The 27,885-nt window shown below is 44.0% G+C and overlaps 2 protein-coding genes and 1 long non-coding RNA gene across 4 annotated transcripts in view; 1 reads left to right on the forward strand and 2 right to left on the reverse strand.

Moving 5' to 3' along the window:
* Positions 1 to 27,885, reverse strand: part of LOC309531495 — an 80,811-nt gene that overhangs the window by 33,663 nt on the left and 19,263 nt on the right. The gene's annotated exons all lie outside the window — the stretch shown is intronic.
* BLZF1 (basic leucine zipper nuclear factor 1) lies at positions 363 to 13,784 on the reverse strand. The gene is made up of 7 exons (XM_082221029.1): positions 13,597 to 13,784; positions 8,000 to 8,062; positions 7,031 to 7,458; positions 4,838 to 5,037; positions 3,311 to 3,439; positions 2,288 to 2,510; positions 363 to 1,677 (listed from the first exon to the last, which is right to left on the reverse strand). Exons 2-7 carry the CDS (start codon positions 8,025 to 8,027, stop codon positions 1,492 to 1,494), a joined length of 1,194 nt encoding a protein of 397 aa, XP_082077155.1. The 5' UTR covers positions 8,028 to 8,062; positions 13,597 to 13,784; the 3' UTR covers positions 363 to 1,491.
* NME7 (NME/NM23 family member 7) overlaps positions 14,412 to 27,885 on the forward strand; it is a 79,103-nt gene continuing 65,629 nt past the window's right edge. Inside the window, exon 1 of one of the 2 annotated variants that reach the window (XM_082221030.1) lies at positions 14,412 to 14,579. In XM_082221030.1, the coding sequence (XP_082077156.1) occupies positions 14,577 to 14,579 (3 nt within the window). In that variant the 5' untranslated portion in view covers positions 14,412 to 14,576. Of the gene's footprint in view, positions 14,580 to 22,945; positions 22,968 to 27,885 lie in introns of those variants that run through there. The other variant, XM_082221031.1, reaches the window with a different exon arrangement.

Consider the following 27,885-nt stretch of genomic DNA (forward strand, 5'->3'; position numbering starts at 1 on the left):
CTGTTATACTGATCCTGAATAGGTAGTGGAGGGGGCAGTGTGAAAATAACAACTGAAACTTAATGGTATTCACCATTTCTTCAAGCACTGTTTGCTCATTTGGGGGTACTTACTGTGCCTAAGAAATCTCATCCTTTCCTAGCACAGAACCAATGGAAACAAGCACAGACTAATTTACTGCATTGGTGAAGGTAAGTAAATGTTAAGAGAATGGTTCTTGTGCTCAGAGCACAACTAGTAAAGTGCAAGGTGCTCTGATACTGTCCGACATTATTCTTATGTTTTTGTCAATTTGTTCTCACCCATACAGTACGCATTTGATGATAAACATTTGTTTGCTATTGCAAAAACAGCACACATAATCATGCATTATTAATTTTAATTGTCAAGCTACTTAGCAAAGGTTGTTCACATATACCAGCTTTGGAAGAGGTAGAAAATTCCCCCTGCAAAATATGCAGCTAACATTTATTGTAAAATTGTCAAGATCAGAGTAGGCCAAAACTGTGGCATGTCTCAATCCATACATTCCATTAACCAAACATAGGTTGTTGCATGCAGACACAGAGCAGGTACATCTGCTTAGTATTTCAGTGTAATACGAAAACGTTAGAAATGCGATTGTCCCAGAAATGAAAGGAAAAGCCTCTTCCTTTATATATAGCAGTAGACCCTTTTTACCTATTTCCAAATTAAAAGATGAGAAAAGAATCCTCAAGGCTTATTTCCCTAAAAGTACAGGTAGAAGAGCAGTTCTGTCACATTTAATAGCACCAATGAAATATGTCCTTATATAAGGTCCACCAGGAATACTTATAGGCTGTAAAAGCTGGTTCAGTAGAGATACATAATCCACTGAGAATCACCTCCAATAGTTTGACCTAGAAGCTTGTTGCTACTCTTTGGCTTCAAGTTTTGTGCATGCCAGAATTCATTTTGCCTCAATCAATAACCAAATTCATTCAAGATCAGTTTCTATCATAGTAAGAATGCTGAGCTCTCACATTTTCACCTGCTATGTAACAATTGCTATAATAGCGCTAGAAACAGGTTCTAAAAGATACTGAAGCACAGCACTCACTATCATTCTAAATTAAAATAAATACTTAAACTAGTTATCTGAACTTCTTCACAGAAATAAAATCCAAATGCTGGTAGGGTTTCTGTAATACTCCCCTTCAGCCTTCTCTTGAAAAAAAAGTTTGCATGTGAATTCTATTTAAGGGCCTATGCACACACTGTTCTAACACTTTCTTATTTGCCTTGGAGAACAGCTTGTGTTGCTCTTATTGCATTATGATCCCAGCCTGATAAAAAAAAGTTTGATAAAAGAACTCTTAGAGGTCTGAAAGCTGTGTGACAAGTATATTTCTAGCACAAGGCCACCCTATCTGAAAAAAAAAAACATAGAAAAGTGAATACTGATCACTAAGAAAGTTAGCATATTCAGAGACAATATCTCTGGCTATTAGGCATAGTGTCTTTTTTTTTTTAAAGCGCTATCAATTCTCCCTGGCAGTGATTGCAGCAGTTGAAAGTTATGTTCTCATATCTAGTGTATGGGTGAAACCGTCCAATATTCTTCCTTGGGGAAAGGAAAGAGGATGGTGAAGGCTCAGAAAAAGGAAGTTCTGGAGATGCTTCTGTACAAGTGCCGGGATCCAGCATTCTCAGAACCTGCAAGAAAATAATCATCATGTTATGGTGAAAGTCCTGGAGCAGTGCATTTTACATGATGAGCTTCTGAACTCCTTACTCTTAAGCAAACCCTTACCCACTTCATTCACAACAGTAAAGGTGGGATGGGGCAATGTTTTTATCTCCAACCCTGTTCTGTGCTGGGGGAGAACTGCTGCATGTTGAGCAACAGGTATGGAAACTCCAGCAATCAGGAATCATGACTGGTGGCAGAACTGCTCCAGCTGCCCCAACGTCTTCAGATGCAGTTTCTTCTGCATGGGTAGAAGTCCTGCATTCTAATATACTACACAGCTCAAGCTGTTCAGGGCCAGGGCAACTGTCCCCATCTTTCACTAAATGTAAGCTGGGATTTCTTTAGTTTGTGACTATACAATTTTGTATTCAGAGTATGATAGACCTGTTGGGATAGGGTTAAAGGCTCAGTAATGTAGCACCAGTTGATACAATAAAGAAGATAATGCTTTGTGTTTTCAGAAGATGACATTGAAACATCTTAATGCTCAAAAGAGTAAATTGTGAAATCTTTAATAAAAATATATATTTTTTAAAAAGGTAAATTGTGAGGCCAAAATGAAAGGGTTTTTACCATTTCAGCCATTTTCTCAGCAGGTGTGTTGCAGAGTTCTGTCGGCGAAGAGCCCTTTTTTGGACTGTTAGTGCTGTCAGTCTTTCCAAGCAGGTGTGAGGTCACTGCTCTAGCTAGTTTGTGGTTGACAGCTGCTAATTCTGCTGTACTATGAGGCTGTGCGCTAGGATAATAGGTTTGCTGCCTTCCCCATTGCAGAGAAACCAGCAGCTCCTCCAGCAATCTGTATAGAAAATAAAGATAATAGTTTATTTTGGTGACTAACATTCTAGACCACTGTGAAAAGATTTCGCAGGGTAAGGAAGGAAGGTGGGAGACAGCATTCAAATACAGAAACCACCAGATACAATCTTGATGCTAAAAGGAACATCGTACAGTTTCTGGACAAGGTTTTTGATTGGAAATCTTGCATGAAGGGGAGATCTTGAACACCTCCAGAGTCCCTACCTGAAGCAGAGGCTATGACAATGTGTGTTAGAAGAATCCCAAGCCATGAAATGGTAACGGTAAAGGTATAGGTACCCCTGCCCGCACGGGCCAGTCTTGACAGACTCTAGGGTTGTGCGCTCATCTCACTCTAGAGGCTGGGAGGCAGCGCTGTCCGCAGACACTTCCGGGTCATGTGGCCAGCGTGACGAAGCTACTCTGGTGAGCCAGAGCCGCACACGGAAACACTGTTTACTTACCCGCTAGTAAGCGGTCTCTATTTATCTACTTGCACCCGCAGGTGCTTTCGAACTGCTAGGTTGGCAGGTGCTGGGACCAAGCAGCGGGAGCGCACCCCGCAGCGGGGATTCGAACCACCGACCATGCGATCGGCAAGTCCTAGGCGCTGTAGTTTTACCCACAGCGCCACCCGCGTCCCATACATGAAATGGTATGCAACGATAAATCTGTTAATTGTTAAGGAGACGTAAGAATGCTGTTCCCTACCCCAACCCACAAATATGGATATGAAGGACCCTCGGGTGCAAATGGGGAAGGAGCTGTTAGAAGTTGGGGGGGGGGACCAAATGTTCATACTTCTGTGCAGCAATCATTTCTTGGCGAAACTGGTCACGTTCACTTAACAGATCCTGAATTGCACTCTGTGCATCTCTGGTTTGACGCTGGAGAACTGCTCTGGAATTAGTCAGCTCATCAGTCATCACTCTGTAGAAGAAATCCCAAATGTGGCTCAGACAGGTAAAGGAATTTATCTACTTAAAATCCTAATTCGTGTTACATTAGCAGATAACTTGCTGTTTACACATGAAGTGGTAATGCCTACAGGATGCACCCTGAATGGCTATAACTGAAAAATAAGAGAAATCAGCTTGTTGATCTGAAGTACGTTATGTTGTTATTATGATACTCTTAGCTCCCCACTCGGGAACACTTATTTTATTCTCATAATAACACTGCAAGGTATTTATAATTTAAAGTAACCATTTCACAAACCTTCAGGGCACTGTACAACAACATAAAACAAATTTTAAAAGCAATACAGAAAATTTTGAACAGCCACATAGGCCTGCTAGCATAAAGAGTCAAAAGCGAGGATGTCTGACAAATCTCTGCTGGAAACATCTTCCATAGGATGGAAATGGTAACAGGAGAAACCACCACCCACTCCCCTCTGGACTGCTTGAGCGATCAGGCTAGGATATGAATTAGATTGAAAGAAGGCAGCTTTGAGTCAGTCACCCTGAGAACGAAAATTTGCTGCACTGACACCTGAACACCTTATCCAGTGCACCTTATTTACTTTCCTATTGTGCATGGACTTCTCCAGAGCAAGGTGCAAAACAGCAGCAAGGAGGAGGGGTAATTCTGGCCGGCTACTTCTTCGTGAACCAAACTTCTAAACTGCCTTTTATCTTTGGGGCTGTGGTGGTGCTACTGATCAAGAGCTAACTGAAAAACACTGTTAGGCTTGTGTATCTTTTTATGGTATTTAGAAGTGTAAAGCAAGACACATCTGGGAGTGGAAGGCTGATACTTGGCCTGCAAGGAAAGAGGAATTGTGGATCTGCTGCATAGAAACCGACTGTACTCTATTCAATCTCATACGCAAGCCTAAGAGGGAAGCGGCTCGGAGTCAGCAAGATGGGCTAAGTCTATGAGGCCCCCAGTTATACTATTCAAAGTTATATGCAGCACAGGAGCAGCAGTCCTCAGAAAGCCCAGGACTTCAAGCCTTCTTCCACCTCATCAGTGGCATCTCCAACTGTACTGCTATGCCACTGCTCAGGTCTAGGTTGTTGTGAATAAGGCACGAGGAGTTTGACAAGGCTTTCCTTACCCTCAACTGTCTTTTGGCTCTTAGCACCCAAGGATCTATCTTAATCTTAAACAGCCATCAATCCCCCCACAAATAGCTTTCCTGTATCCCACACATGGGATCCTTGCATGTCCTCTAGGGGCCAAGAATGGATTTATGTTCAACTCCAGAACTTCCACTCAAGGTGCAGATTACCAGTTGTAGTTCAGCAACATCTGGTGGGCCAAAGGTTCCCCGCAGCTAATGTATCAAGACAGCCTTTATAAAGTTGCATTGAAGCACAATACCTGCTTGCTAGGAATTTGCTCCTCCAAACATCACACTGTATAGACATCCGCTCCAATTGCTCAGATAATTGAGACACATTTCGCCCTAGGGCCTCATTTTCAAGGATCAGTTGATTTTTTTCACGTGCCATGCGTTCAAAGTGATACTGCAGGTCATCCCCCACAGAAGCAACAAGTAACTTCTTCAACTCCCGATTGACCTAAGACAAGACAATTATTTAACCATTCATCATGTGTCAACAAGGAATATGATCAAGCTACCCCTGGTTAATATTGAAGCTATCAAGTACAAGATGCTAGAAGGCTCCCCTTCCAAGCTTAGCAGACTTTCATAGTAAATATATATAGGATACATCACTAAGAGACAGATGTGTATCCTTAAACAAGATGCCTGGATACCCAAACCATAAGCACACTAATACTGTATGCTAAGATATTTGATACAACTGTAGCTACTTAAAGTAACAAATACTAAGGCGCAATTTGCTAAAAGATAAATATATACAGTGGTACCTCTAACTGTGGACACGATCTGTTCTGGGGTGGTGTTCGCACCCCAAAAGTCCGCAACTAAAGCGGCGCTTCTGCGCAAGTGCAGAGCGCAATAGAATGCTTCTGCACATTTGCATGTGGTGAAACCCAGAGGTATACACTTCCGGGTTTGCTGCGTTCACAAGCTGAAAAGATGCAACGTGAACCTAACGCAACACGAGGTATCACTGTATACATATCTCAGAGGTTAGTTTGCAGCTTCAACATGTTGAGACCAATAGTTTTCATGTTGCCACCCAATTAGATGATCATATTGATCTCTGTAACATCCTTGCTTCCAGAAAGCATTGGAAACTATGAAAGTTGCATGTCTCCATAGCACCAAAAGATCAAAATCATGTGGAATAATTCAGGTATTCAAATGTGCTAGCTACTCATATGGTCTCTGTATGTTTTCCCCTGTGGGACAAATAGCTGCTTGGGGTGGGTAGGATCTGCTTATGTCTCCACATGGGTGCTGTTAACTTTTTTTAAAAAAAGGGCAATCCTCATCTTGTATCACATCTAGTTTGGTCTTAAACAATGAGTGTGTGAACCATCTGAAAGCTGCACTCCTGACATTTTTTCATAGCGGGTAGAAGGAAAGGAAAGACTTAGGAGACAACTACAGTATATAGAAGAATTGGCGCTTAACATCCATGAGCAGAACAATGAGGATGAACAAATGTTACTAACTGCTGAAAGAAGATAAAACAATACATTTCCCTCAATTTAGTCTTTCATTTGATGTGCATTAATTCAACACCACCATCCAAAATTATTGTGATAGAAACTTGTCCATTAAAATTGCTTGCAGGCTTCCCATAGGCTTCTGGTTGACTACTGTGGGAAAAGGATGCAAGACTAGATAGGCCACTGCCTGATTCAGCAGATGCCTCTTCTGTTCTAAACTGATAGCCCATCTACTTTATCACCTTTTCTTTATGGTCAGCACAGCCACAACAATCCCAATGATACATTCAGGACTAATTTATATGTGGTTGTGAGCTTACCTGCATAGGAACTCCACAAAACAAACACTCCTAACTATTGAACCAACCCATATACATTTACTGACATTCCAACAGACACAGAGCTGGCAGACAACTACTGCTTTCCTATGGGCTGGTGCTTAAACTATGAATCTCTTGAACAAGACACTGAATGTGTAGCGCTCATATACGGATATGGACTTTTAAATATAATAGATACCATCAGTGTCACCTCTTGATCAGCCACTGTGTTATAATAAACACTCATGCCTCGTGCCTAACTCTAAACACACTAGGAAGGACATCCCATTGGACACAACTGAACTTACTTCTGAGGAAGCTTCCATAAGAGTGTACTATTTAGGATGGAAGAAACAGGGACCGTATTGTTGAATGGGGTTTCCTCTATCTTCCCATGAACCCTTCTAAACATCAGATAGTTGTTTATTTCTTTGACATCTGATGGGAGGGCGTTCTACCGGGCAGGCGCCACTACCAAGAAGGCCCTCTGCCTGGTTCCCTGTAACTTTGCTTCTTGTAGTGAGGGAACCGCCCAGAATGCAATATGAATAATTGTTATATTGCAGTTCCCTACTGGGAGCCCTACTGGTTTGACGCTTTTAAAAGGAAAAAAAGTATAATGGATTAAATCCACTTCTTGGTTCCTCACCTCTGTTTGCACATGGAGCTGATTTGAAAGGCCTTCCTTATCCTGTAGCAATCTTCTTTCGGAGTTCTTGAGCTTTGCTATTTCACTTCTAAGCTCTTTTTTAGAACCCGAAATTTCATCTAACAGAGTGAGGGTTTCTCTTTGGTGTCCTGAAGACTTGGGCATCTTTGCATTTTTGGTAGGAACTACATGGTTTATAGCAGCTTTGGGAACCAGGATTCGCACAGCTTCGATCTCCACGGCCGTATCCCCTTTTATCTTCCCTAGTTGAAGAACTCCAGGACTTAGTGAAGGAAGAGCTTTCTTGTGTGGGCTTCGATGGGCATGATTGGCTGTGGGCTGGATTACTTCAACAGATTTGGGTGGTTGCTCCATTTCCATGCCATCCCCAGGTCCACGGATGGGTGAGGAGGCATATTCAGCTGAAGCTTGGAGAAAGAAAGCAGAAAAGTTAATGCAAAAAAAATATTTCGGTGAGATAAGTACTTGTCATTGGGTTGCGTCCAAAAGCTTCTGTTTCTTCATTGCATCCCCTTCAATGCATGCAACACTGTTAGTCAAGTTTTTAAAAGAAAATAGCATAACTAGACATAAGACCAATTTAAGAAATTGTTTGCTAGTTGATTTTAACAGTGGCCATATTTACACACTTAGTACCACCCCCAAAAATTATTGTTTGAAGCAGATTATCACTCAGATAGCGTGATACAATATAGCAGATTTATTTTTATTGATTTAATGTCTGAATATCTGTTAAGAAAGGTTTTGTATATTTGATATACTTGGCAATAAAAAATATTAAGTAAAAATCCTAAATGATTAGACTTTGCAATTACCATACATTTAGCCTCCCTCAAAAACCTACTTCTTGGTCTAAACAGATTGTTTTACCAAAGTCTTTCCTTTACAAATACATGTAGAATGCATAGTTTAGCATAACATTTGTTTTTAAAAAGGATGAACACTTACTGTTTACTGTATTCTGTAGTGTTGTCATCTTGTTGATGGAGCTTCACACACAGCAGGTAAACACTAAGCGGAGGAAAAAGAAAAATGCATAAAATCTCAGTTGCATATTTTAGCTGCTAATTCTTCTGAGAAATATGCCAAACCAGTAGTGCATCTTTTATCAAGCCATATTGCTCCAATCCAAAAAGGCAAGCACTGTTTAGAATCTTCCTGCACACGTAACCGATGAGGGTGCAAATATTCATCCTAGCTGTGTTAATTCAGGATCCTTACGAATTGCTTGGCCACAACCTCTGTGGCTGTGAACAGCACAGTGACTGCTGTTATTCTAAGTACCTAACAGTTTGCTTGGTGAGTGAGACAGACCGGAAGTGATGAGCGGGGGGCATTAGAAACATGAAAAAGCAACAATAATGCAATTATCTAGCACAATGCATTGCAGTTGCTGTAAAGAGCAGAAAAGCAATTAACTGGACTACCAAGACATTCAACAATTTTCAAGTGGCCTGTGTGTGGGAAGCTTAGAAACCACTGCCTTCTACCAAATTAGATTATTGGTCCTTATAGTCAGGGGTGGTGCTAGGTTCTTCAAAGGTTTGGGGATCAGGCTTATGACACAATTTTATTTTATTTTTTTAAAAAATAATGAGTTTCATACATAGATATCAGGGTGATATACAGTATAAATTTTGATGTTTTTGTAATTTTTACATTTTTTGTTTGTATTGTTTTATTGGTTTTGTTTGTTTGTTTAAGGTGTTACTTTGTTTTTAGGGGGAGGGGTCAGGGCTGCCGGGGAGTGGGCCCCAGCCCACAAAATGGCTGGGGCAGGTTCCACAGGGGGGGATGCACTGGGACAACCAATCTCAGTGATCACGGGCAGGAGGAGGAGTTACGCTAAGACCAGACCATGTCATTACAGAGGAGGCAGGTTTAGTCGTTGTCTGAGGACTATCCCTGCCTCCGGGTCTGGTCCTGTCCGGACGGATACTAGAATCAGCAAGGGATACCCACATAGCCTGAAGGTGCTGCTGTGCAATGCCAGGTCAATGATTCATAAGACCACTGCCATCCATGACTTGATCATGGATGGAGGATTTGACCTGGCTTGTGTAACAGAGACTTGGTTGGGTGAAGCAGATGGGCCTGTCCTTGCCGCTGCTTGCCCACCAGGTTTCTCTTACGCACAGCAACCCAGGTCATGTGGGCGGGGATGGGGGGTTGCAGTGATTTTTAGAAAGTCATTAGTTTGCACCAGGCGTCCTATTGGGAAGACCCAGTTTTCTGAGTGCATGTTCTGGAAGTTGGGCAATAGGGGCAGTACAGGATTCCTTTTGGTGTACCGACCTCCCCGCTGCGCCAAGGATTCCCTGCCCGAGCTGCTTCAGGTCGTGGCGGATGTTCTCCTGGAGACACCTAGCTTGGTCGTCCTAGGGGATTTTAACATCCATGCCGACACGACCTTACAAGGGGCCGCTCGGGACTTCGTGGAAAGCATGGCCTCCATGGGGCTGTCCCTGAATAAGTCTGGCCCAACCCATAGCCGGGGACATGCCTTGGACCTGGTGTTTACCTCTATGGATGTTGGTGATCTGACACTAAGTAAAAGCGAAACGAAAGAAGTGCCATGGTCAGATCACTTCCTGGTGCAACTGGACTTCTCTGCGACCCATCCCCTCTGCAGGGAGGTGGGACCAATTCGGATGGTCCGCCCCCGCCACTTAATGGATCCAAATGGTTTCCAGAGAGTGGTAGGGGATGCTTTATCCCATGTTGATGGCCTTTCAGCTGATTCCCTGGTGGCCCGCTGGAATGTGGAGTTAACCAGGGCTATTGACTGTTTGGCTCCGAAGCGCCCTCTCCGATTGCATGGAGCCTGGACAGCCCCGTGGTTTTCCACGGATCTGAGGGCAATGAAACAATCGTTGAGACGGCTAGAGCGCCGGTGGCGGATAACTCATTCCGAATCTGACCGGACACAGGTTAGAACTCAACGTCGAGCCTACCAAGTGGCGATAGCGACGGCGAAGAAGAATTTCTTCACCGCCTCTATTGCATCTGCAGAAAACAGCAGCAGGAGACTTTTTCAGGTGGTTCACAATTTAGCGGAACCACCTGCAGCATCGGGGCCCAGTACGGGCCACATGTTCTCCTGCAATGATTTTGCAAAGTTTTTTGCAGATAAAATCACTCAGATTCGGGAAGAAGTAGACTCCACCGTGGGAGCAGGGCCCGGGCGGGAGAGTGCAAGAGTTCTGTCTGGTCAAGTTGAGTGGGATCAATTCCAATCTGTTACCTCCGAGGATGTGGACAGGCTGCTTGGACGAGTGAAACCAACCAACTGTCTCCTGGATCCTTGCCCATCCTGGCTAATAAAAGCAAGCCGGGAAGGGCTGGGCGATGGGCTTCGTGGGGTGGTGAATGCTTCCCTCCGTGAGGGAGCCTTCCCAGACCCGCTGAAAGAGGCGGTTATTAAACCGCTTCTTAAAAAACCATCTTTAGATGCGGCCACGATGGCCAACTATCGCCCAGTCTCAAATCTTCCATTCTTGGGCAAGGTGATTGAGCGAGTGGTTGCCGAACAACTCCAGGCACGCCTGGAAGAAGCGGACCATTTGGATCCCTTCCAGTCGGGATTCAGGCCTCATCATGGGACTGAAACTGCCTTGGTCGCACTGGTTGATGATCTCCGGCGGGCTAGGGACAAAGGTGAGAGCTGTTTCCTAGTTCTGCTGGATCTCTCAGCGGCGTTCGATACCATCGACCATAGCATCCTTCTGGACCGTCTTGAGGGGCTGGGAGCTGGGGGCACTGTTATACAGTGGTTCCGCTCCTTCCTCCTGGGCCGTGTTCAGAAAGTGGTGGTGGGGGATGAGTATTCAGACCCCTGGGCTCTCACTTGTGGGGTGCCTCAGGGTTCTGTCCTCTCCCCCATGCTTTTCAACATCTACATGCGGCCGCTGGGAGAGATCATCAGGAGGTTTGGGCTGGGTGTTCATCAGTATGCGGATGATACCCAGCTCTACCTCTCTTTTAAATCAGAACCAGTGAAGGCGGTGAAGGTCCTGTGTGAGTGTCTGGAGGCGGTTGGAGGATGGATGGCGGCTAACAGATTGAGGTTGAATCCTGACAAGACAGAAGTACTGTTTTTGGGGGACAGAAGGCGGGCAGGTGTGGAGGATTCCCTGGTCCTGAATGGGGTAACTGTGCCCCTGAAGGACCAGATGCGCAGCCTGGGAGTCATTTTGGACTCACAGCTGTCCATGGAGGCACAGGTCAAATCTGTGTCCAGGGCAGCTGTTTACCAGCTCCATCTGGTACGTAGGCTGAGACCCTATCTGCCTGCGGACTGTCTCGCCAGAGTGGTGCATGCTCTGGTTATCTCCCGCTTTTATTTTATTTTTATTTTATTTTATTGTATTTTTGGTTTTTATGGAAGCCGCCCAGAGTGGCTGGGGAGGCCCAGCCAGATGGGCGGGGTATAAATAATAAATTATTATTATTATTATTATTATTATAAAAACACAAAACACATAATAAAAAAAAGAAAAACACATTTAAAAGGATACAGGATGCATACAAGTTAATATGTTAATTTATACATATAGATGCATATTTAGATCAACTTCAGAAGGAGAACCACCCTGTAAGCAAAGGTTTTTTTAAAAAAAGTTTGGGAGCAGGGAAGGAATAGGATCAATGCCACCTCTGTGCCCAGCATGCAGCTCAATATTGTCCATGACTGGCTGTGGATCTCCAGGGTTTCAGCCAGGGCCTGCATAGCTGCAAAAGGTAAACTACCCACACAGTTGGGCAAAACGTACAAGAGAGGCAAAGAGGTTCCTTTCAAACACTGCACCAGCTCTGGATTGGCCCAACACCATAGATTGGTGAGACACAAAAACTTAAGACACAGTGAGACCATTATTTTGAAACAGGAAGTTGACTAAGGCTCCAACGCTAATCATACTTAGGCAGCAACTTTCACTGAACTGAGGGGGTTTAATGTGAACAAACATGTTCAGAATCAGGCTAGTCAAGTTACTTCTCTTCACCATCCTGGCTCATAACAGGTCTTTTCACCCGTCAGAAACTGGCCCTTGAAGCTGTTGTCTAGAGTCTTACAGTTTTGGCACTGTTAATAACCGACAAACCCAAAGAGGCAGAAACTGTGCACTGGAAACTCAGAAACTAAGTTGTAGTGTCCTATACTAGAGATAAAATTCTTTACCTGCAAAGAGGCAATAGGATGATGCTTCTTCCACAGGCTGTGTGCCTACCACAAATTCTGCAAGTGTGTCAGATTTTCACTTTGTACAGTGGTGCCTCGCAAGACAAAATTAATCCGTTCCGCGAGTCTCTTTGTCTTGCGGTTTTTTCGTCTTGCAAAGCACGGCTATTAGCAGCTTAGCGGCTTTAAGAAAAAGGAAACAAACTCGCAAGAACTCGGAAGACGTTTCGTCTTGCGAAGCAAGCCCATAGGGAAATTCGTCTTGCGGAATGACTCAAAAAATGGAAAACTCTTTCGTCTTGCGCGTTTTTCGTCTTGCAAGGCATTTGTCTTGCGAGGTACCACTGTATCTTAAATCCCTTCAGCCTCATCTCACTGGAAGCCTACACTCCTATGCACATTTACCTGTGAATTAGTCCTATTTGAATTCACTGGGTAGGACAGATGTCAGTCCTGCAGGATCCACTTTTACTAAAAACCCTCCACCAAGTTGAGCCAGGTGAAAACGACATGCGTTTCAAAATTAAAAATTCTGACCCTGTGAATTTGTTTTGAGCACTAGAACTGAAGTGAGCTCACAGTCCTCACACACTGATCTCTGCTCTCAAGTCTCTCCCAGTCCCCACTTCAGCAGCATAATTTGGCATTTAGTTGTCACTGTTAAAACAGCTGGGAGTCAGAAATCCTTACCCATCTTTTCCATGCCTGCTAAAAACATTCCTGTTTAGACAAGCCTACCCAGATGTTTGGAAAGCTGAGGTAATTTTAATCTGTTTTGAGTATTTTAACTTTTGCATGTTTTTAAAGTAGGGTATTCCCCCTCCCCCTTGATTTCATCTTTTGCAAACTGCTTTGATTCCCTGCCCTTGTTTACTGTCAAGAGGTGTATACATGTTATGAAACAAAAAACAAACAGAAAACAAGCCCACCCAGAAGTTTCCCGATATTTCCACCTTCTGCCAACATCTGCTATGCAATATACACAGTGGCATAGTACTACGCCCGAATGAGAAAAAAACGATTCTGGCTACCCCGCAGTACACTTTCGATGGGATCTACTTCCCAGGAAGGGCAGTTTGGGAAATGCAGCAGCAGCATAGCTGTCAACCTTCCCTTTTTTGCGGGAAATTCCCTTATTCCAGCGCCGTTTCCCGCTGCTATCCCGCATTGTTAGATATCCCGTAGGCTGCTGATCCCTTATTTTCGAGGCTGCTGATCCCTTATTTTCAAATCTGAAAGTTGACAGCTGTGAGCAGCAGGTTGCTTCGCTACGAGGGAATTCAACAACGCGTGAAAAGGCATAGTTTCCTCCCACCCGCCGCCGCCCAGGCCGCCCCCCGCACCGCACAACACTCCCTCGACTTACCGGCGGCCCGGTTTATTTGCGAGTAGTTTCCCTTTTCGCCCCTCTCACTCCCTCGCCATCTCTCACTCGTCCGCCTTCTCTAATCAACTTCCGCTCTATTGACTTCCGCGTATAGAGGCATATCTAATAGACTGGCGCACAGAGGTAAACTTCCGGATTGCTTTCGAACTCCACGACCTTCCCACGACGCGAGAGCCGCCCTAACAAAACCAGCTGGGAAGCCCCGGGTTTTAGTGTACCGTTGATTTGAGTGGCATCCCTCTCCCCTGCCTAATATAATATAATATAATAAAATAATATAATATAAATGTACTAGCAAAGAGTTTGTTCTCTTTTCTAACTCAAGACTTATTTCCTTGGCAGAAAGGCAACAATAAACTTCAATCCCATTTGCAAAGCTAAGCAGTGTCCAGTATGGTTTCAAATTAGATGGGGCACCGCATGTTGAGTTGCCTGCATCGCAGAGGGTTGGACTAGATGACCCTAAGGACCCCTTCCAGCTATATGATTCTATTCCACATTTCTCTATCCCCCTCCCCCCATGGTATAGGAAGGTGAAGCGGGAGCGGAAGCTTCAGAAAGAATTTATGAGGCATGACCGCGAGAGAAGTGCGCATTTGTTTACTCTAAATTTCCTATCTCTGCTCTTCCGTGCAACTTCACAGCGATGACGTCCGCTTATGTTGCGCTCCGTATTTCAGTGGGGAGCAATAGCCTGGCTCTATCTTCCGTCGAGGCCTAGAGCGGCGCTTACTCTGAGCCAATCGTGAGTCACCGCTAATGGCGGTTTTCCCCTTTCAACGGAAGTGTATTTTCCACCACCGCGTCCTATGCGCGCGCCGGGAAAGAGGCGTGGCTTCGGTTGCTAAGAAGCGGTTTTGGTTGGCGAGCGGGCAGAGCTGGACCGTTTTGTTGTTGGAGGGAGCTAGTGCTGCTTGGGCTGAGGCAGAGGAGCGTGAAGGGCAGGCGAGGACGGTACCATGGTGAGTTCCGGGGTGGGGGGGGTTGGAATGATGCATTAGCTAGTCGCCGTGTGTGTGTGTATAATGCTTCTGCAGTGACTCCCATTGAGGGATGGTATGTTAGCGAAGAAATGGTGCTTAATAGCTCCTCAGTGGGGGAATGTGTTGTGACGTCCCTGATTACATTTATTTACATCCTGCCTTTCTTCTGAGGAGCTCAAGGCAGTGGCCGCTGTTACTCTTCTCCCTCATTTTATCCTCACAGCAACCCCTTTGAGGTAGGCTAGGCTGGGGATGAGTGACAGGCCCAAGGCCACCCAGGAAAGCCCATGGCTGAGTGGTGGTATAATAATAATAATAATAATAATAATTTATTAATACCCCTCCCTTCTGGCTGGATTTCCCCAGCCACTCTGGGCAGCTTCCAACAGAACACTGTTGTTGTTGTTGTTGTTGTTTAGTCGTTTAGTCGTGTCCGACTCTTTGTGACCCCATGGACCAGAGCACGCCAGGCACTTCTGTCCTCCACTGCCTCCCGCAGTTTGATCAAACTCATGCTAGTAGCTTCAAGAACACCATCCAACCATCTCATTCTCTGTCGTCCCCTTCTCCTTGTGCCCTCCATCTTTCCCAACATCAGGGTCTTTTCCAGGGAGTCCTCTCTTCTCATGAGGTGGCCAAAGTATTGGAGCCTCAGCTGCACGATCTGTCCTTCCAGTGAGCACTCAGGGCTGATTTCCTTCAGAATGGAGAGGTTTGATCTTCTTGCAGTCCATGGGACTCTCAAGAGTCTCCTCCAGCACCATAATTCAAAAGCATCAATTCTTCGGCGATCAGCCTTCTTTATGGTCCAGCTCTCACTTCCATACATCACTACTGGGAAAACCATGGCTTTTACTATACGGACCTTTGTTGGCAAGGTGATGTCTCTGCTTTTTAAGATGTTGTCTAGGTTTGCCATCGCCTTTCTCCCAAGGAGCAGGCGTCTTTTAATTTCGTGACTGCTGTCACCATCTGCACTGATCATGGAGCCCAAGAAAGTAAAATCTCTCACTGCCTCCATTTCTTCCCCATCTATTTGCCAGGAGGTGATGGGCCCAGTGGCCATGATCTTCGTTTTTTTGATGTTGAGCTTCAGACCATATTTTGCGCTCTCCTCTTTCACCCTCATTAAAAGGTTCTTTAATTCCTCTTCACTTTCTGCCATCAAGGTTGTGTCATCTGCATATCTGAGGTTGTTGATATTTCTTCCGGCAATCTTAATTCCGGCTTGGGATTCATCCAGCCCAGCCTTTCGCATGATGAATTCTGCATATAAGTTAAATAAGCAGGGAGACAATATACAGCCTTGCCGTACTCCTTTCCCAATTTGGAACCAATCAGTTGTTCCATATCCAGTTCTAACTGTAGCTTCTTGTCCCACATAGAGATTTCGCAGGAGACAGATGAGGTGATCAGGCACTCCCATTTCTTTAAGAACTTGCCATAGTTTGCTGTGGTCAACACAGTCAAAGGCTTTTGCATAGTCAATGAAGCAGAAGTAGATGTCTTTCTGGAACTCTCTAGCTTTCTCCATAATCCAGCGCATGTTTGCAATTTGGTCTCTGGTTCCTCTGCCTCTTCTAAATCCAGCTTGCACTTCTGGGAGTTCTCGGTCCACATACTGCTTGAGCCTTCCTTGTAGAATTTTAAGCATAACCTTGCTAGCATGTGAAATGAGTGAAATTGTGCGGTAGTTGGAGCATTCTTTGGCACTGCCTTTCTTTGGGATTGGAATGTAGACTGATCTTCTCCAATCCTCTGGCCACTGCTGAGTTTTCCAAACTTGCTGGCATATTGAGTGTAGCACCTTAACAGCATCATCTTTTAAAATTTTAAACAGTTCAGCTGGAATACCATCACTTCCACTGGCCTTGTTATTTGCAGTGCTTTCTAAGGCCCATTTGACTTCACTCTCCAGGATGTCTGGCTCAAGGTCAGCAACCACACTACCTGGGGTGTACGAGACATCCATATCTTTCTGGTATAATTCCTCTGTGTATTCTTGCCACCTCTTCTTGATGTCTTCTGCTTCAGTTAGATCTTTACCACTTTTGTCCTTTATTATGGTAATCTTTGTACGAAATGTTCCTTTCATATTTCCGATTTTCTTGAACAGATCTCTGGTTCTTCCCGTTCTGTTGCTTTCCTCTATTTCTTTGCATTGCTCGTTTAAGAAGGCCTTCTTGTCTCTCCTTGCTGTTCTTTGGAAATCTGCATTCAATTTCCTGTATCTTTCACTATCTCCCTCGCATTTTGCTTGCCTTCTCTCCCCCGCTATTTGTAAGGCCTCGTTGGACAGCCACTTTGCTTTCTTGCATTTCTTTTTCATTGGGATGGTTTTAGTTGCTGCCTCCTGTATAATGTTGCGAGCCTCCATCCATAGTTCTTCAGGCACTCTGTCCAGCAAATCTAAATCCTTAAACCTGTTCCTCACTTCCACTGTGTATTCATAAGGGATTTGGTTTAGATTGTATCTTACCTGTCCAGTGGTTTTTCCTACTTTCTTCAGTTTAAGCTTGAATTTTGCTATAAGGAGCTGATGATCTGAGCCACAGTCAGCTCCAGGTCTTGTTTTTGCTGACTGTATAGAGCTTCTCCATCTTTGGCTGCAGAGAATATAATCAATCTGATTTCGATGTTGCCCATCTGGGGATGTCCATGTGTAGAGTCGTCTCTTGTGTTGTTGGAAAAGCGTGTTTGTGATGACCAGCTTGTTCTCTTGACAGAACTCTATTAGCCTTTGCCCTGCTTCGTTTTGATCTCCAAGGCCAAACTTGCCAGTTGTTCCTTTTATCTCTTGATTCCCTACTTTAGCATTCCAATCCCCTATAATGAGAAGAACATCCTTCTTTGGTGTCACTTCGATAAGGTTTTGTAAGTCTTCATAGAACTGGTCAATTTCAGTTTCTTCAGCACCAGTAGTTGGTGCATAAACTTGGATTACTGTGATGTTAAAAGGTCTGCCTTGGATTCGTATCGAGATCATTCTATCATTTTTGAGACTGCATCCCAGTACAGCTTTCGCCACTCTTTTGTTGACTATGAGGGCCACTCCATTTCTCTTACGGGTTTCTTGCCCACAGTAGTAGATATGGTAGTCATCCGAACTGAATTCGCCCATTCCCGTCCATTTTAGCTCACTGATGCCCAGGATGTCAATATTTATTCTTGCCATCTCATTTTTGACCACATCCAACTTACCCAGGTTCATGGTTCTTACATTCCAGGTTCCTATGCAATATTTTTCTTTACAGCATTGGACTTTCCTTTCGCTTCCATGCATATCCACAACTGAGCGTCCTTTCGGCTTTGGCCCAGCCGCTTCATCAGCTCTGGATCTACTTGTACTTGTCCTCCGCTCTTCCCCAGTAGCATGTTGGACACCTTCCGACCTGAGGGGCTCATCTTCCAGTGTCATAACTTTTATATGCCTGTTGTCTTTGTCCATGGAGTTTTCTTGGCAGGGATACTGGAGTGGCTTGCCGATTCCTACTCCAGGTGGATCACCTTTGGTCAAAACTCTCCACTATGACCTGTTCATCTTGGGTGCCCTGCTCGGCGTAGTTCATAGCTTCTCTGAGTTCTTCAAGCCCCTTCGCCACGGCAAGGCAGTGATCCATGAAGGGGATCACTAAAATACAATAAACATCAAAAGCTTCCCTAAACAGGGCTGCCTTCAGATGTCTTCTAAAAGTTTGGTAGTAATTTTTCTCTTTGACATCTGGTGGCAGGGCGTTCCACAGGGAAGGCGCCACTACCGAGAAGGCCCCCTGCCTGGTTCCCTGTAACTTGGCTTCTCGTAGTGAGGAAACCGCCAGAAGGCCCTCGGCGCTGGACCTCAGTGTCCGGGCAGAACAATGGAGGTGGAGACGCTCCTTCAAGTATTCAGAACTTCAAGTGTTCAGAGCTTGGCCCTTCTTGTTCCTAGCCTAACAGTTTAACCACTGTACCATTGGGGGGGGGGAAAGGATTTTGTGGTCCTCCATGTGGTGTTGGACTCCCAACTCTTGTTAGCCCCAGCCTGCGTGGTCATGGGAATTGTGTAGCCCAGCAATGTCTGAATGGCCACAAGTTCTTCATCTTTGCATTACACCATACTGGCTCTCCTGACAGGTTACCTTCTTCCAAAATCTGGAGAGAGAGAATTATCAGTATGGAAGAAATGTGACAGCCAACAGTTTGAGCAAGAGGAGGCCAAAGTAGAGAGCATATATTAGTATATATATGCTCTCATGTATATATTAGTCTTTGGGGATTTACTGAATGAATGCAGATTTGCTTCTACTGTGCTCTGCCTGTTTTTGTATATAAAGATACAAAGATACTATAATATTACAAATGTAATAAAACAAAGACAAAGGGAAAAGACTTAAGGGATATGTGTGCTTCAACACTGAAGAGGACAAACTTCAAGAGAGAAGCCCCAGCAACAGATGATTAGATCTAAACTATGCCAGCCTATGGACTTCAAAGGGGCTTGCTGTAACTGCTGATCAGTGGATACAGCGATTCCCTTTTATTCGGTCATAATTTATTTATATGCTGCTTCTTCTACACAAAAAATCATGCTCAAAGCAGTTTACAACAAAGGAAACAGTAACATTTCTCAAAATCAACAATCACAAGAACAATGCTATGATAGCATAATAAAACAACAACATAATACCAAGTGCAACAACATAAAAAAAAAATCAGTGCAATAAGTATAGTAAGATTACATTAACAATGTTAATCTTGCCGGCAATAGCAAAACAAGGGAGTTTGAGTTTTACCTTGGTCCTAGAAACACCTCTTTCATCATGTTGCTCACCTTTGAAGTTGTCTCCTATATCATAATGATGTCAGATGATAGACAGGTGGGTGATGGTGCCCAGATGTCAGAGTTGGTCCATGAAGGGTAGAGCAGATAACCCTTGCTGTAAAGAAAAGTGAAACATAGAACAGTGATGTACTTTGCATGACAATCTGATACATAATAGTAGGGGTGCAGACTTTCTGTACCTTTCAGACAGGACCAGGGCCCCATCAATATGAGACACAGATTGGAGGAAACCTGGAACTTATTATTATCTCTTTCTTAATTCCCTCTTCTTTGAATATATTTAATTCAACACAGATTGGGTCTTTTTGTGTGTCACACCAATCCATCCCCAAAATTTCCCTTCTATTGAAGCTTCTGTGCTGGGTAGAGGTGTGGGAGAAGAAAGATCAGCATTGGGATCTTCTGCCCTAATGGCTCCTGCCACCTGAAGTAGTTGCCTCACCTTGCTTCATGGGTTAAATTTTCAGGTTACTGTTGTATATATGCATTGTGGTCTATAAAATTGGTGCTATAAAATGGAAGGTAGGTGGTACAAAACCACTTTCCTATTTACCTGGTTAGATTCCTGGTTAGGTGAAACAAAATGTTTGTGTGTGAACCATTGGTGCCTCAAACATACTTATTAAATTTATCGAGATTGTATTGGAGTGGCCACGATGGCCAACTATCGCCCAGTCTCAAATCTTCCATTCTTGGGCAAGGTGATTGAGCAAGTGGTTGCTGAACAACTCCAGGCACGCCTGGAAGAAGCGGACCATTTGGATCCCTTCCAGTCAGGATTCAGGCATCATCATGGGACTGAAACTGCCTTGGTCGCACTGGTTGATGATCTCCGGAGGGCTAGGGACAAAGGTGAGAGCTGTTTCCTAGTTCTGCTGGATCTCTCAGCGGCGTTTGATACCATCGACCATAACATCCTTCTGGACCGTCTTGAGGGGCTGGGAGCTGGGGCACTGTCATACAGTGGTTCCGCTCCTTCCTCCTAGGTCGTGTTCAGAAAGTGGTGGTGGGGAATGAGTGTTCAGACCTCTGGGCTCTCACTTGTGGGGTGCCTCAGGGTTCTGTCCTCTCCCCCATGCTTTTCAACATTTACATGCAGCCGCTGGGAGAGATTATCAGGAGGTTTGGGCTGGGTGTTCATCAGTATGCAGATGACACCCAGCTCTACCTCTCCTTTAAATCAGAACCAGTGAGGGCGGTGAAGGTCCTGTGTGAGTGTCTGGAGGCTGTTGGAGGATGGATGGCGGCTAAGAGATTGAGGTTGAATCCTGAAAAGACAGAAGTACTGTTTTTGGGGGACAGGAGGCGGGCAGGTGTGGAGGATTCCCTGGTCCTGAATGGGGTAACTGTGCCTCTGAAGGACCAGGTGCGCAGCCTGGGAGTCATTTTGGACTCACATCTGTCCATGGAGGCACAGGTCAAATCTGTGTCCAGCGCAGCTGTCTACTAGCTCCACCTGGTACGTAGGCTGAGACCCTATCTGCCTGCGGACTGTCTCGCCAGAGTGGTGCATGCTCTGGTTATCTCCCACTTGGACTACTGCAATGCGCTCTACGTGGGGCTACCTTTGAAGGTGACTCGGAAACTACAACTAATCCAGAATGCAGCAGCTAGACTGGTGACTGTGGCGGCCGCCGAGACCATATAACACCGGTCTTGAAAGACCTACATTGGCTCCCAGTACGTTTCCGAGCACAATTCAAAGTGTTGGTGCTGACCTTTAAAGCCCTAAACAGCCTCGGTCCAGTATACCTGAAGGAGCGTCTCCACCCCCATCGTTCTGCCCGGTTGCTGAGGTCCAGGGCCTTCTGGCGGTACCCTCATTGCGAGAAGCAAAGCTACAGGGAACCAGGCAGAGGGTCTTCTCGGTAGTGGCGCCCACCCTGTGGAACGCCCTCCCACGAGATGTCAAAGAAATAAACAACTACCTGACATTCAGAAGAAGAAGAAGAGTTTGGATTTGATATCCCGCCTTTCACTCCCCTTCAGGAGTCTCAAAGCGGCTAACAATCTCCTTTCCCTTCCTCCCCCACAACAAACACTCTGTGAGGTGAGTGGGGCTGAGAGACTTCACAGAAGTGTGACTGGCCCAAGGTCACCCAGCAGCTGCATGTGGAGGAGCGGAGACGCGAACCCGGTTACCCAGATTACGTGACTACCGCTCTTAACCACTACACCACACTGGCTCTGTTCAGGCGAACCCGGTTACCCAGATTACGTGACTACCGCTCTTAACCACTACACCACACTGGCATCTTAAGGCAGCCCTGTTCAGGGAAGTTTTTAATGTATGATATTTTAGTGTATTTTTGGTTTCTATGGAAGCCGCCCAGAGTGGCTGGGGAGGCCCAGCCAGATGGGAGGGGTATAAATAATAAATTATTATTATTATTGTTATTATTATTATTTTATTTTATAGTAAATATTGCAACTCTTGTGAGTCTGTTGAAAGAATAATGAGTGATTTACAATACAGTATTTACTTATTTGTTTATTGTTCTAAAAATAGGCATCACATTTTCATCTAATTGTAGACAACTGTGATTAGATGTGATGAAAATAATTTCTAAAAAATACTTCATACATTTGGTGAATTTCCAAAGTAGGATTATACTGTATTGTATCATAAAAATATCAGTTTTAGAGGATTGTTATCTGGCAAGATGAAAGCTAGCTTCTTTCTTTAGTCTTAGCCCTTTGTCTGCTTTTATTTTTAGCTCAGCTTCTGTGCTTGCGAGTGTGCGATTTAAACTTGCATCATACATAAAATGGATTTATGTAAAAGTGGGCAGTAATTGTTCTTCAAGCTCACTTCCCCCTCAGCTGGCCATCTTCCTAAAAGATGACTTTAAGTGTAACTGATGAGATTGTTTAATGTTCTCAAAATCTCAGGTAGAATTTTCATGATGTAAGCAGTCTCCAGAACGGCCCCTAGTTCAGCAAGAGCAAAATTATGTTTGACTTCAAAGAAGTATGGATAGAAATAAAGGGCTGTATCTAGCTTATTTATTGTTGAAGTAAACCATTGAAATGAATGGACCTAAGCAAATCATTAACAGTATTTTCAATAGGTCTATATTCTGAGTAGGAGTAACAGTGGCTACAATCCAAGTGTTTGTATTTATAGACTTGGGGAAATTTCTGGTAACTTGTAGTTAGTCACAAAATCTCATGCCCATATCAACCTTGAATTGAGCATGCTGCTGATGCGCCCAGTGCACTGCACTGGTCATTTTTTTTATAAGCCAGGGCCTCACATGCCTCATGTGCAAGAGTAGGAGGCTAGGGTGCCTCAAATGTTTAAATAATGGTGTGAATTTGCTTGAGTATACATTTGATTGGTTATTTGCCTGGGATTTTTTTTTTTTGGTCATTTGCCAAAGTGTACTATGTTTCTTTCATATATTTGTTCCCACCCATAGTTTAACAATAATTAATAAATAATACAATTTCTCCTACTTGAGACTTGATATAATCTGACTTCTGTGGAGCACTAGGTGGAGCCCTTTAGCTGACAAACCTGAACCTGCCATTTCTTTTAAAGGGTGAGTGTTAGCCTGCTGCCCATTACAGTTTGTTCATGCTAACCATATTAGTTGGACCCATTGGTAAACATTCCCTATCCTCGGAGCATTGGAAAACATACTGTGGTAGCTGGAATTACTTTTAAATTGTGCTAGCTGATGCACTTAGGGAAAAACATTCCATGAGCAACAGTTCTGTTGTGCAAACAGTTCCATGGGCAACAGTAGTGCCACACGATCAGCATTGTTCTGTTTCATAAATACTTACAATTTAAATGAGACAATCCTCTGTTAATCCATTCAGAATAATAAATAGCGCCATTTTACTAAGGGAAAAGATAATACCAATGGAACCAAAGGGAGCAAATGACCGGAAATCCAGTTTAAATCAGAAAGGTAAAGTACCTACTTCCTGGTGGTCTAATTTCCCCTGTGCTTGCTATAATGGTTATTGATTCTAGTGGAAACCCAGTAGCAGGACGGCAGGTCATTCTCAGTGACAGAAGGCCCCAGAATTAGTCCTTGACATGAAAGGATCAGATAGCTGATAATAGGGAAGGCATCTCTATTTGAAACCCATGAGATTTTCTGCCAATCCAATGTAGGACTTATGCCCTGGTCTGTTTATGCATCTCTGCCATATGCAGCCCCTGCTCAAGCAACCACATTATAGCACAAATGTTAAAACACCTGGTTCGGTGTACTGCAGCTGGTTACATTGAATATCTGAAATGGAAATGAATCATTTGTTCTTGATCGCTTATAAGGCAACTGACAACAAATGTCAGTGTTCTTTTGAAATGAGAGAGGGCTTGTGGTAGAAATCATGCAGAATTGCCCTTCATGTCTTGGCAACAAAGTAAATTTATAGTGTAACTCTTAAATGGGGAATTAACGAGCTAATTTTATGAGTTGATCTGAGTAAATAAGGTTTTATTGTTATTTTGTACTTGTGCACTTATTTCCAGGAATTTATACTGTGCCTGTCATTTGGAATCCTCTTGGTCCCCCACCCCCCGCAAACTTTCCATTTTCATCATTCATTACGTTACTCACTGTACTAAAGATATTAGATAAAGTTGTGCGTTTTTTTACACATCCATACACCTGTTCAATATTAACTTGGTATCTGTCTTTATGATAGAGGATTTATGAGTACGCCATCAGACATTGTCTGCTCTGGCTGAAATTTGTATTCGGCTGAATTGCTCAAGGGTTAATATTTGACACAACACGAGGTGAAAGAAGCGTTTTAACTTTAATGACAGCCTTGGCAGGAGACTATTTGGTTAAACTATAGTACACAATGCATGCTGGCTCAAAATGTTCCCAGTTGCGAAGGAGAAAGGGATTGGCTGAGCTCTTGGCCTTCTGTGTAGCAAGGTAATAAATTTTTAATAGGCCATGATACTCTCAGAACGTTCAAGGTAAATGCTAAACGTGTGCTCTTTGGAACCGCCTTCCCAGCTATTTGGTGCTAACACACACCGGTATCAGCTGGCTGAAGGTCACCTTTCACCTTCACTGCAGTTTCAGGAGAGTCCACGTGTTTTAGAAGTGCTCGGGAAAAGTGGAATGCAGAAGAGCAACGTAGCGTGGTGGGTAGAGTGCCTGGCTTGTACCTCAGCCACTTGAGTTGAACTCTCTCATTCATGTACACTCCTACGTACGTTGCCCTCTGTGTATTCAAGGAATGGTGGGATAGAAGTCTGATTTGTAATTACATTCTGAAACGATAGTGAAAAATTAAGCATTGGAGGAGTGGTGTTGAAAGGTGCAGTGTGCGATTTGTGAGTATTTCCTTTCAAAGACCCATATGTTCATAAACAAACACACGTTTTTATTTCTAACTTCTGGTTCCAAACCTCTGTAGGGAAAAACCTAGATGAGAAGGCCTCAACAAATGTCTGGGCTCATTTCAGTAAACTGCTCTAGCACCTTCTGAGGACTCCTCATATTATTTTTCACTGGCTTTCAAAAGTGTGTGGCCAGTTGTGGTTGTGTACAAGGCCCCTTACTCAAGTGTCCTGCTGCCAGCATTTGAAATTGGCCTGGTGCATTTTCCTCCTGGCTATTGGCCACTTGTGACCACTAAGTGAAGATGGCCAGGTGCCTGACGTCTCCACCATCTGGAGATGCATGCCTGGGGATCCTTGGATCGTGACTGTTTTCACACACTAAACAACACATCCTGTAGAATTCTATCCATTATATTTTATCTGTGCAATCAGAATGAATTTCAGGAACCAAAAAGTCGTATTGAAAACTGCTTTCAAGCTGTCTGGCCCCCAAATGGCGACTAGGCATTCCATTTTTGCAACTGTAACTCCTGGTTTAAGGAGCCATTTGGTGCCTAGCTTATATATCTGAGTTTCTAACACTAGCTGCTGCCCCTGTGTCGAAGCCCTATTTTGTCTGCCTGCATGTTCCTATAATGTCCTGCTAGTATCAAGTTTTATTCTCCCCACTCTGAAAATTCTGCTTATTAAAATGGGCAAGTATTGCTGTCTTGAGGAGCACTTTGTCCTTATTAAAGGTAACATTTAGAACTTGTTCTATATTCAGTGAGAGCAGAGGGGCCAATTTTAGCACAACCTACTTGGTTTTAATTACAAGACTCTGATTCTCAAACACGCTTGTGTAATTTGTCATCTGTGGGTTGCAATGCTCTTTTATTTGGCTGGTACAACTTGTGAAGAGACGTGGCCTTGCCAAGCAGCAGTAATCCCATATTCACACCACATCGTGCTGCTTATGCCTGTGTGGGCTGGCATCTTTTATCTGTCAGAGATTCATCTCTCCTCTGTCAGAGACAAGGCATGGAACTATGCATCCATAACTGTTTCCAGTAGGATACTAGTTACACAATCATTCTGCCCAAAAACTGGGTTGAGGAGAGCTTTGGAAGCTGAGTCAGACAATTGGTCCATTAGTTCAGTTTCCATTGAATGGCTGAACCCTGCATTCAAGGCAGGTGCTCTGCCACTGACTGAACTAGATAAACATGGTATCCTTCAGTGAATACATACAGAAACTGAGCAAGAGAGTTGTCACCTTTTGCCTCTCTGAAATAAAATATTTCCGCATATGTGGCTTAGCCCTTCGGTGTAAAAAATGCCTTTTAGGTTGCTTCTTTATGCAGAATAAATAAATAAATGGCTGAAGGGATTAAAAAAAAAATCTACCCAGTGAATGAAATAGTGTTAACGTCAATGTAGTGTAGCAATAGACCAGGTCCTGAATTTCTGCATTCCATCTAATTTATCCTCTGGACTATAGAAATTGCTGAGAAGCTCTAATTAGTACAGTACTAGTCTGAATAAAGAAGGTTTTCACATTCCACCTGAAATCCAACAGTGAAGAGTTTATCTGGGCCTCATGGGGAGTTCTGTGAATTGATTATCACAGCGTACCCTTCATTAGCTGAAATAACACTGAATGAGATTCTACACTAAATGGCTCCATGTTGCAGAATTAAACATGCTTTATCCTCTGCACCTATTGGTTTGTTTTCCCAGAGCCTCTTTTTCCAGAAGATAAAAAATCTTGGAATTCATATGGGCCAAGGCTCTTCTGAAGGTACACTGGGCCTAAGCCACATTTCAAGATGCTCACATTTCACAGAGTTTTTCCTTGTTCTGTAAATCTGTGCTACTCACTTTCTGCAGGTATGCTGAAATGTAACACCACAGTCCTCTTTATTTAATTTCTCTGATGCCCTCAAAACTACTGCTTATATAGTCATTAAGTAAAGTAGCACGGAAGGGAGCCACACCCCCAGAATTTCACTTTACCACATTATACCTACTTTGCTTTGTCTTAGACGTCTTTGATAAATCTAATTCCATCGCTTTAATTTGGGGATTATTGAGGCATGTAGGTGGTTGAGCTATTTTGCCCACAATTACACAGCATGTCAAGAAAAAAGCTGGGAACATAACTTCAGAGTATTGGTGCTTTGCTTTCCAATATCGTTCATTAGCCTTTCCTTTCACTAAAGTGCAAAAGAAGCCGAATGCTGTGTTTCCTATAGTTCTGAACATTTTATTATGGAGTAGCAGAGGAAGGCTTAACCCCATGCGGTGCTTTGGCATTTTACTAATATAGCTTAAATTGGCACAATCTTGTTTCCTTTCTTTATTGATCTTGGTAACAGTTTGTACAAATGCTTTTTTGTCTTCCAAATCTCTCTATAAAATGGCAGGCTATTTTTCTTCCTTAGAAGCTAATTATTTGGGGAATGATCCTTCCTGCACAGCGTAGCTCCATTCCACAGGTGAATCTCCACTGAGCTTTTAAGCAGAGGTTGGGTGGTCATCTGTCATGCATGCTTTAGTTGAGATTCCTGAATCACAGGGGGTTGGACTAGAGCAGGGGTCTGCAACCCGCGGCTCCGGAGCCGCATGCGGCTCTTTTACACCTTTGCCACGGCTCCGGGGCGGATACTAGCGAGGGGAGGAGGCGCATTGTGCACCCTGACACTCCCCACTGTGGCGAGCGCTGTACTGGCTGCGACGTCGCATGGAGGTGGTGCGTGCGTTAGTCATGCACTGTCCTGACGTCACCTTCCCGCCCGCCCGCTACATTGTAAGGGGCTTGTACGCTGGTCACTGCATTGAAAGGGGGCATGTACGCTGGTCACTGTTTTGAAGGAGAGTGAAGAACACACACACACACACACACACACAAAGGTAACTTGTTAATTTAACGTTTATTTCTATGAGGAGGAGTAATTCTGAGGGGTCAAACAAATAAATAATAAAAAGTGACAAAAAAGTTATTTTTATAATGACAAATTTTGCGGCTCCCAGTTTTTTCTTCTTTGGAAACGGGTCCAAGTGGCTCTTTTTGTCTTAAAAGTTGCAGACCCCTGGACTAGAGGATCCTCAGAACGCCTTCCAACTCTGCAGTTCTTTGGTTCTGTGCTTTAACCTGGTCC

The sequence above is a fragment of the Podarcis vaucheri genome (assembly GCF_965113315.1).
Source record: "Podarcis vaucheri genome assembly, chromosome: 4".
NCBI lineage: Eukaryota > Metazoa > Chordata > Lepidosauria > Squamata > Lacertidae > Podarcis > Podarcis vaucheri.

Excerpts from the sequence above, each read along its gene's own strand:
- BLZF1 (XM_082221029.1), bottom strand. The coding sequence starts at position 8,027 with ATGACAACACTACAGAATACAGTAAACA. Across the intron at positions 5,038-7,030 it reads AGCTCCATGTGCAAACAGAG|GTCAATCGGGAGTTGAAGAA; the intron begins GTGAGGAACCAA and ends GTCTTGTCTTAG. Across the intron at positions 1,678-2,287 it reads CTGAGAAAATGGCTGAAATG|GTTCTGAGAATGCTGGATCC; the intron begins GTAAAAACCCTT and ends ATTTTCTTGCAG.